The sequence below is a fragment of the Stylophora pistillata genome, chromosome 4 (assembly GCF_964205215.1).
Source record: "Stylophora pistillata chromosome 4, jaStyPist1.2, whole genome shotgun sequence".
Taxonomy (NCBI): domain Eukaryota; kingdom Metazoa; phylum Cnidaria; class Anthozoa; order Scleractinia; family Pocilloporidae; genus Stylophora; species Stylophora pistillata.
The window spans coordinates 2,030,001-2,040,560 of record NC_142522.1 but is presented as its reverse complement, the minus strand read 5'-3'; the positions used below and the strand labels follow the sequence as shown (position 1 = coordinate 2,040,560).

Below are 10,560 nucleotides of genomic sequence, written 5' to 3'. Positions count from 1 at the left end.
ATCAAAAATAAAATGTGCTGCTAAAGATTTTGCCCACTATTTAATTGAAATCACAAAAAAATATGTAACAAAATAAAAAACCAAACAAAAACAAAAACGTTCTTTTTTCGGTTCGAAGACTTTCCCTAGTACTTAATACAATGAATCTTACCAAAAGTTTCCTTTTTCTCCATAATGCGAGCTTCAGAGACAAGAGGATTATAAAATCACGAGTTGAAAGGTATTTGTTTCCTTTTTCTACAACAGTTTGTATTTTGTGGCTTCTAAAACGCCACTGGAAGCGTTTCTACACGAAGGAACTTGAAAATTTACTGGGCGGACAGCTATTTATTGAAGTGTATTTTAAGCGAAAGCATTATCGTCGTATTTTTCATATTTTGGAAGCCTCTTCCTCTGTCACTAGGCTGGGGGCCTTTTCAACCACTTAATCTGCATCTCAGGACAAGAAAAAACTTAGATGTTTATTCCGAGTTCTTCTGCAATAAAATTGCAACGCTTTGTTACAAAAAAGACCACATACTTCCTTTAAAAAAGCGCGATTCAATTAACCAAATGCAATCTAAAATTCTAATAATTGGCGTGACTGAAACTTAACCTAAGGTGACTTTTTGCTTTGAAAATTTGTTTATTAGCCGTATTTCCACCTTTAGAAGGCTTACACGGCTATCACACGAAAACGCTGAAAGTGCGTCATCGTCTTTTAAGCCGGATGTCCATCACAAAGGTGTCATATAAAAAACATTTTCAAGTCTTCCTCTCTCTTAATATTGTGCCGGGTAGCAAGGTCACAGCTTACGAATGAGCCGTTGTTAACAATTTTGTAAACATTTTAAATCAGGCATAATATTCAGAAATATTTACAATTTAAAATGGCCGACTTCCTCGATATTCCGAAGGACTGAATCTCTAAATCACTTCGCTTTTCTATCTCACATAACTGAGATATCTGAAATAAAGGGCTTACTTTACCCTGGATTACTGTATGAATGAAGAACTCTCTCTATTCGACGAACGCTTATTATAAATATCTAGTAAATAACTGAACTACACAATATTCTTATTAAATCTAAAATCTGTTTCTTTTGGGTTGGAAGTGCGCTCATTTTATTTATTCCGGTCGACTCCCGCGTGGCTTTAGTCAGAATCGGTATTGGGCGATAAAACACGCCATAACAGCACAATGTTTCAAAACAATGACCGGATGACAATTCAGAATATTTTGTGAGGGACTTTGAGCTTAGTGGGGGATTTTGGCGGAAGTAGAAAAGACGGGGAAGGACTTCATTTTCCCCCGGAATCCTGTGGTGATTTAAACTTAGAGCTACTACACGAAAATAACAAACTCATTCGTGACAGTTACCAATAGTTCTTCATTTAGGTCCCTCGTTTTTGGCCAGTTATTTAAATAAACAAGAACAGAAGTAAGCTGACCGTCAAAACAGCGAAAGAACAACGACAACAACAACCACAACGAAAATAAACAAAGAAATCATTCGTCATTTGAACTAAGTTACATAATAGCGTCTAACTAATATCTGCAGGGGTTCCAATCGGCCGTAGAAGACTGAAAATTTTGGGCATGTTTTCTGTAATTTCCATCATGATTGCAGCAAATCTGCGAGGATCATATCTTCACCTGTATTAAGTTAAGGCTGGATGCCGTTGAAAGATGGTAGACACGTTATTTCGCGGCGAAGCTCTGTGGTTAGACCACGATACAACGTAAGCCAACTCACGCGCAAGGCTATCCAATGTTACAAAGTATAACCGAGGGGACGAGGTAATTTAGTATTATCAACCGAGTTGATAATGTGAAATAGCAATCGTAAAAAGTTTCTGAGTTGACGTTTCGGGCGTTAGCCCTTTGTCAGAGAGAATGGGGAAATTATGGGTTGTGTGTTTCCGATACTTTTGGTGGGAACATGGTTAAGAGGATGACAAGAAGAATTTAGTTAAATGAAAAGCGTTCCTTGATTCTGAAGGGATTACGAGTGCCGATTTTAAAGATAAATTTTTGTTCTGGAGTTTTGCAGCCTTCAAAAAAGCCCAGAAATGGTGACCAGGGACTGCTTACGCGTGTAAATATTTATCATGATGAGATTGTGGAACGAGTCCCGCCTGCTTCTTGAGCCTTTTAGCCTCAGTCGTGGCACAGTTCTAGGTCTGTTAGCTTCATAAGCAGTACTAGGCACGCCATAAATACGATGGTAATTCAGTTTAACTGCGATTTCGCCGAGACTGATGAACTTCGGTTTTTATAACAAAGCGAACTACATGAACGCGGTCAAACTAAGTTCCGTTGTAGCAATTCTGTCTTACCGCAAGAACACGACCTTGAAACGTAATAGCCATTAGCACTTTTCTTTCAACCGGTGTAACTTTAGTTGATGATGTGGAGGGGTTAAATACAGGGCGTAAAAGCATTTGTAAAAGTTTTTCGGTTGGGAAAAGAATTCAAAACAGTGAGGACTCAGTTCCCACTTTCCAGTAGCACCGTGGGAACTTTTCGTATGTTTCAATATTTTTATTCCCGGTTTTAAACAAGTTAAAGCAACAGCTCTCCTCAGACTTAAGGGTTAAATAGCCGTTTGCGGAGAGTTTTCATTTCATGTCTGCCTTGAAACAATCTCCTTGAAGAATCGTTTTATAGTGGCAATCAGATTCAGTTGGGCATATTCCCACGCTTCCGACACCTGGTTTTATTTCAAGTAAACAGCAGACCACTAACGCTTGCAGTTTCGCGACCATTCCCGGACTTTTCCGACGAACCTTCGGATTCATGAAATCGTAAACGCCCCTGAAAGTCCACCTACATACAAAAATTCACCAAAAAAAGGCACATCTCCAAACAAATCATATACAATGTCACAGCCAAAATATACCCTAATTCCACATAAATCTAAAACAGAACCAGGATATTTTAATAGTTCACGCCTCAGTAACATCATTGAATGAGATTTAAAAGTTACACCACAGACCGCAAATTACAAAGACAGGGAGGGAGGGAGGAGTGGGACTGGGAGAATTAGGTTCCAGGCCCCACGCCTACGAATAAAAAAGTTTCAATGTTAGATAAAGCCTAAATTTGTTAAATCTAGTTTTACAAAATGTTTGAAGGGACCACAGTTTAAAGTTCATCTTTCTGTTTCTTGTCTTTCTTCTTCTTCTTTTTCTCTTTCTTCTCGGGAACTTCAAATGGATTCGTAGCTTCACGTTTTAGATATTCAATGAAAGAATCTAAATCTCGCGCGCTGTCGTATTTTCTAGGCGTCTTCTTGCTGTTCATTGGTGAAAAATAAATTGTTGGAAAACTGCAAAGAAAAGATGACACGAAACATTAAACGTTGCTAAACTGTTTCTAACTTGTGCACAGTGAGGTAAGTCTGTTACGTTATACAAAGTTTCTTCGTACATTTTAGCATAAAAAGGCTAACCGCCATAACAGCAACTCTTTAACACATAATGTAACACGCTGCCGGGAGAAACAAAACAACCACATAACGAGAAAACGAATGAGCGCACGAACGAAAAACCGAACGAGCAAACGAGCGAATAAGCGGAGGGAAAGCAAGCGAATGAGCGAATAAGCGAACAAGTGAGCAAATGAGCGAACGAGAAGCGAGCAAACTAGCGAATGAGAAAACGAGCGAAAGAGAAGCGAGCAAACGAGCAAATGAACAAACAAGCAAACAGGCATACGAACGAACGAGTCACAAAAAAATCGTACGGACGAACCAACGTCTCTAAATGCATTTTAGAGACCAAAGGAAAAACAGAAACAAGGAAGTAGACTCTTTCAGTAAAATCAGCAAACAGGCACTAGCCGGTTGTCTCGGCATTCAACTCACCCGCGAACTTCGTAAGGTGACGGTGCATCATTTGCTGTGGCATCCATCTTAGCTATAACTATGTCTTTTACGTCAGCCAGCTAAAAAGAAACGTAAATTTCTTTCTTTAAAACATTCTTTTTACTAAAGAAAATTTGACTTTCAAAATTCCATGTAGTGATGTGACTGACCTTCTCTCCTAATTCTTTGTAGACTGGTTCCAAACTCTTACAATGGCCGCACCATGGAGCGTAGAACTCGATCAAAACATCCTTTGTTTCATCGTTAACAATCTCGTTGAAAGTCTTGCCAACGACAACCTACAAGAAAAATCAATTAATAAATAAGCATATAAAATAAAAGACAACATCAACAAACATACAGTCGAACCTTAATTAAACGTTCACCCATGGGGAATGGAGGGGTGACCGCTAAACACAGGTTGACGACTCGTACAATTTCCTCAGAATAGGGGTATTGTAAAAATAAAAATAAATAAAAAATAATAATAAAAAACCATACGAAACGCAGTTTTAAACCAGAATTGACCACTTTTAATACAAAAACTTGCTAAAAATTACTGCAGACATTGATTTCGGGATATAAACAGAGATCAAATTTCACTTAAAAGATTATTCTTAGGATCACAAGAGTAAAGGTCCTGGGAGTAAAGGAAATGATCATCGACTAAACAAGCTCTTGATTGTTTAACACATTCTCCTTATCCGCACCCAAGGAAAGGTATAGAGAACAGTATGGAGAATATGCATACTGATGATGGGATGAAAAGGGTTAAGTGACCGTTCAGTGCAGGTGGAGGGCAAGAAAAAGAGGTTTGGACCCAGTAAAGGATCACCACCACCGCTTTATGGAGGTCGGTGAAAATTACAAAATAATTTGGATATATCAACAAAGTTGAAATGGTAAATTGGCCACCGTAATGATTACAAAAGCTGACGTTTCGAGCGTTAGCCCTTCGTCGGAGCGAATAGAGGAATTGTGGGTTGTGTGTGCTTTTAAAGGCAGAAAATGGAGCTACGTTATTGGTGGGAGCATGGCAACGAGAAAAACATGAATAAATTAGTGGAATGAAAAGCGTTCGTTGATCCCTGTGGGATTTAGACTGCCGGTTTGAAAGATGAGCTTTTGTTTAAGATTTTTACGACTTTCCGTGCCACTAAGTGCAAGCAAAGACCGCAGATTGCCATATGTTGCTTAGAAAAAATCAAGGGGGTTATAATTTCAGGACTTTGACAACCGACCGCTTCATGCACGGTGACCGCTTAATACGGTCCCATTTAATACAGAGTCGTCTGTAAATGTTTTATTCCATGAAATTCTGACCCTTTCACTCCCAAGATCACATTCATAATTCTCCTTACTGTCTGCCATACGGTTCTTATGACGTTAGCTTGGAGAATTTAGTATTTGTTAGTATCTTTTTAGACTAGCTTTTTTATAGTGTTAGATGTGATGCTTGTTTTATTTTTATTTTATTTTATTTTTTTATCATATATATATTTTATATTTCCTACTTGTATTTATATTTAAATTTACATTTACATTTGTATTTTTATATATTTGTATTAAGATCATATTGTAATGCGCAATAGAAATTAATAAAATAATTATTATGCAGCAGTTTAAAACTTTTGTATGCTATATACAATAAGAATAGTATGACGGGGCGCTTGAGCATAGCCCATTAACTATAGTGAAATCAAAATCTATATACTGAACAAAAAACAAAAAAACAAAAACCAAAAACAAAAACAAAACAATTATTATTATTATTATTATTATTATTATTATTGTTATTGTTATTATTATTATTATTATTATTATTACTATTATAATTATCATTTTTCTTTATTCCCATCACTTGTTTGCTTGCGATTGTATTGATATTGTAAGAAGAAATTCTGTCTTGGTCAACCATTGAATGACCAAAAATTTAGTCACTACTTTTAATACATTATATTAATAGACAACTCAGTGTTCTTGTACTTAGAAAAATATAAGCAACAGTCCTAGCAGGGGTAGTCAGTAAATACTAAAACAGTGAATAGCATTGAAAGTGCCCTCTGATTGGCCACTCGAACTCCTCTGTTATTCAGCTCTGAACAACTCACACAGGGTTTGAGCCCAAAAATATTGCAATCGTTGTAAGAATAAATGAGTTAAAATCATCGTTCTCTGCTATGTTATCTCACTGTTTTTTGATATGTATGAAAACAACTCTTCACCTCTGTGTCAGGGGCTAGCAGCAGATATTTACATCACTTGCCACCTTCACCTCTATAAATAGTAGTCAATTGTCTAATGAGGGTATTTACATTAACATAACCCACACCCTACCTTCACAGGGCCATCATTGGTCTCTGGTACTGGCTCAGATTTGATGTAAGGTTCAATGTTTCCCGCAAAGTAGTTGGTGAGGAAATCTTTGAAGGTGTCCACACTGAAAAGTAAACAGCGATTCATGATGTCAGGCTGTGAAGAACAGCAGAAGAAGTCAAACAACCATAAACCCTTTACCACCTAATATCAGCATCCAAATTCTCCATATCCAGGAGGAGTGGATTAGGAAGGTCAACTTAAATAAAAGGAAATCCTTGACTACATGTGCTTACTGTTGTATAGTTGTGCAGTAAATGGCTTGAACCCAGGGGTAACATGTGAAAGTGTAGTGTGATCGTCCGGGCGAGTGTTGTCCTGAGAAGGACTGTTGTCGGTTGTAGTGACTGATGTTTCGACAACCTGTGCAGAAGTCATCATCAGAGTCAAGTAGTAATAGTTGTTGTCAGTAGAATGTTCTTATTTCAGTTCATGTAAAATGATTGGTCAGTTTTGCCCTGATGTTATTGGCACAGGTTGTTGAAACGTCAGTCACTACAACCAACAACAGTCCTTCTCAGGAGTACGCTCACCTGAACGATAACACTACACTTTCACATGTTGTATAGTAAGTTGTAGAGTACAGCAGTAAAAGTAATATGTTGCAAAATGCAGAGGGTTAATGAACAACTCTTGTCAATACCAAACTTGTGTCAAAAGGAGGACTTGGTTAGAACAGAGTTTGTACACAAAGCACAGCACAAGAAAAAAAAAAGCACTGTAGAGCACAACACACCACAGCCCACAAATGTATATATCTACCTGAATTTTTCTTTCATGGGATATTTCATTCCATCATCACTCACTATAGCTACCAAAACATCATTACCCTCAGAGGATAAACCAAATTTGTCAAGTTTTCCAGAGAATTCACTCTTGGATGCAAAAGCATAGGTCATCACTTTGTTCTTGAACTGGGCAGCAACTTTCAGAATTCGATTACGCCAATATCGTGTACCTGCAGATGGTAAGATTGCCGACAAGTTGAATATAAAAGTGTAACTGGGAACTCTAACACAGAATGCATTTCTTCAAGCCTACAGATCTAAAACTTTATATACCTTTTAAAGACTATCTGATGTTTGCAGTTACTTGTAAATGTCAACCACTTGTTCCCATTCATTATGCATTGGCAAATAAACAAGTTTTTTTTTCAATATGAAACAGAGTGAGTAGAAAAAGCGAGATAAGAGGCAGAGACATGCTCCCACATGAAAATTAAAAAATCATCTGCATTTCCCACATTCTGGAGCAAGAAATTGGTTATTCTACTGAAGCTACACATTGTTAATTTATCCAACATTTGCTCAGCCACTTTTTTTTGCCTATCTTCTCTAACTGAGAACCTGTATCAGGCAATCAAAAGTCACTTCAACATCTGCACCATGGAGAAGATAATACTACGCTCTTTGGCCAAATTTTAGAGACAAGGGTTTACAATCAAGGTAGGGAAATGTAAGAAATAAGACTAAAAAACACTTTCAATTGGCAGCTACTGAACCTTTGAGCAAAGCATAAGAACGGTGGCAAAAGATTTATACTTGACGTGCTAGTATGCACAACATTGATCCGTGATACACTAATTTTACAAAAAGGCAGGCCCACTGAGATTTGCAGTTTTCCCCTTTTAATTTGTGATGTACATAAAAAAAAAAGATTTTGAAGTAAAAGTGATGTTTGAACATTTCCTAACTTTGTGCATGAAACAGGATCGGGATCCCTCTTTGCTCAGAACACATCTTATCGTCTCATTTTTTTACATTTTTCACCTGGCTCAGCACAGATGGTTGCATTTTAGACAAGATAGAATGAACTGTTAGTACCTTTTGCATTAAGTTGAAAATCAACATCGTAATAAACGGTACACAGGGGTTTCTTGAATTGATCTTCATTATCTGGAGTCAAGTGACCGACGAGTCCATGGACTGAAGCTTTGAGAAACTTCTTGATATAAAAAGCATCGACCATTCCTGTAAAGACTTCTTTGTTTGGTTCAAACTTTGAATGAAGGTGTGCGGGACGGAAAATAACCACTTGACTGAAAGGAAAAAGCACGTATTTAGTAAATAAAAAACATGGAACAGTCCCTCCACAGTTATAGATGACTGTTTACAGGAAAAAATGCCAGATGTGGCTTTAATGACCCTATGACCAGTCTAGAGTAATCAAAATCAAAATGCTTCACATACTCTTTATGGCCCAAATCTGCCAAAATTTCTTCACTTGTTGTGTGTGCAAAGTAGTAATCGTCCCTCATTTCATCAGCTATCTTCATGAATTCAGTTTTAAGGTCCTCATCCTTCTCAAAGAAACCTACAAAATTGGTTACAAAAGTAAGTCACATGACGATGTTTGGTGCTACCATTGTTAACAAACATGTACAGTTTCCCAACGTTTTTCATTTAACAAGTTAAAAATTCCAAAAATTTTAAAGAATTTTTCAGGAAAGCCTATTAATTTTAAGAGCATCAAGTTTAACCCACTCTGCCTGTGAGTTTTTCCATGTAAACAAAGGTTTTCAAAATGTTGCATCAACTTTTAAACATTCCAAAACCAATGTCAGTGGCAAAGGATGGTTCCACATTTCTGGAAAATCTCATGAACTAGCAAACTTCATTTTCTCTACATATTTAAAGATTGTTTATTAAGTTGTAAAATGCTGCAGTGCAGACAGACTTACATATCTAAACAGAAGAAAACACACTACAAAGTTAACCATTTAGGACCCATAACCTTTAGTGATTGCGTATTAAAATAAGGTACCCGTACCTTTAAAATGTACAATGTGACAGTTCTGCAAACTTTCATTTTTAGCATATCATAAAATGCAAAAATAATTTTCCATTTGTGGTAGCTTGGCAATAGACCACTTTCATAAATGGCTGCTGGATGAACATTCTTTTGTCTAAATTTAAATTAGCCCTTCTGGCCTCACTTGAGATAATGTATTTTTTTGAATTTTGTACTGGAGAATGAGGCCATAAGGGCTAATTTAAATTTAAACAAAAGAATATTAATATTAATATACTTACTTATGCTAATTTAGTGTTACACCTTGCCACAAACTTTGTAATTTTTTATTTCTCCTTGACAATGGCGTCATGATGACACCGAAACATCCATTTTTATCGTTGGTTTTTGCCAGTCTTTGCATTTCCAAATCTTTATTGATAAGAATATTAATCCAGCAGCCATTTATGAAAGTGGTCTATGGTGGAAAGCAAAACTAGGCAAACCAAACAAACAGGAAAAGAAAGAGAGCAAACTATTATTCAGCAACTTACCAACAACAAGAGCAGATTCCATTGCATCAAGTTTCTTCTTCATCTTTTCCAGATCATTGATTTCTGCAAAAAATGTAAGCTAATAGTACTCACACCCAAAGAAACAAGACTACAAACTAAACCCCAGGGTTCTTGCACCTTTTCAGGAACCCAATTCAAAGACTTTCAATGACTTTTTAGGTTATTTTCAAGGACCTTGGCTCTCAAATTCATGCACTTTTTGCATTAAATAGGAACTCACAGAAATAAAAGAACATGGCTCATTGTTACATGTCAAACATCATAATTAGACACAGGATTTGAAAGAAAAACTACTTTTTGTGATCTGTGCTAGAAATTTACACTTTCAACACCAACAAAAAAAGAAAACTTCAATTCATCTGCACTTATTTTCAAGGACTTTTCGGAAATTTTCAAGAACATGAGACTAAACTCAAGGGTTTTCTAGTCCTTGAAAACAAAGACTTAAATTCAAGGACTTTCAAAGAGTGCAGTAACCCTGAAAACCAGTTTGTAAAAAAAAGAAATTAAATTATTGTTCTAACACTCAAAAGAATAAACACATTTCAATAATAAGCACATGAAACAATCTTTACACTTAACCCTTTCACTCCCCAAATCTCATTCATAATTCTTCTTACTATTGTAAGAAATATACAACTTTTTTTAGAGACATGTTTCAGCATGCTTATGCCATCTTCAATCAACGTTCAGTTACTTATTGATTGAAGATGGCATAAGCATGCCGAAACATGTCTCTAGAAAAATTTGTATATTTCTTACAATATTTATCCTACTTGCTACTACTACGATCTTCTTACTATCTTCTATACAATTCTTATGATGTGAGTTTGGAGAATTTGGTATTGGGTCAACCAATAATCCCCTGATTTATATTTTTCTACATATCTCATCACTTACCTGCTTGAAACTGTACTGATATTGTAATGAGAAATTCTATCTTGATCACTGGTCTGAGATTAAGGGTTAACTAATTTTGACTTCAGTTTAGGTTTTACTTTTGTATGGAAAGAATTTTTCAAACCTCTTGT

General features: G+C 36.4%; 1 protein-coding gene across 1 annotated transcript in view; it reads right to left on the bottom strand.

Annotated features, from left to right (window-relative positions):
* Positions 1 to 2,900: 2,900 nt before the first annotated feature.
* The window catches only part of LOC111340769 (protein disulfide-isomerase A3), a 14,555-nt gene continuing 6,895 nt past the window's right edge, over positions 2,901 to 10,560 (bottom strand). Inside the window, exons 5-12 of the mRNA XM_022947665.2 lie at positions 9,509 to 9,571; positions 8,414 to 8,537; positions 8,048 to 8,262; positions 6,987 to 7,182; positions 6,186 to 6,288; positions 4,019 to 4,147; positions 3,849 to 3,928; positions 2,901 to 3,311 (exon numbers count right to left, since the gene is read on the bottom strand). Of these exons, the coding sequence (XP_022803400.1) occupies positions 3,128 to 3,311; positions 3,849 to 3,928; positions 4,019 to 4,147; positions 6,186 to 6,288; positions 6,987 to 7,182; positions 8,048 to 8,262; positions 8,414 to 8,537; positions 9,509 to 9,571 (1,094 nt within the window). The 3' untranslated portion in view covers positions 2,901 to 3,127. The remainder of the gene's footprint in view (positions 3,312 to 3,848; positions 3,929 to 4,018; positions 4,148 to 6,185; positions 6,289 to 6,986; positions 7,183 to 8,047; positions 8,263 to 8,413; positions 8,538 to 9,508; positions 9,572 to 10,560) is intronic.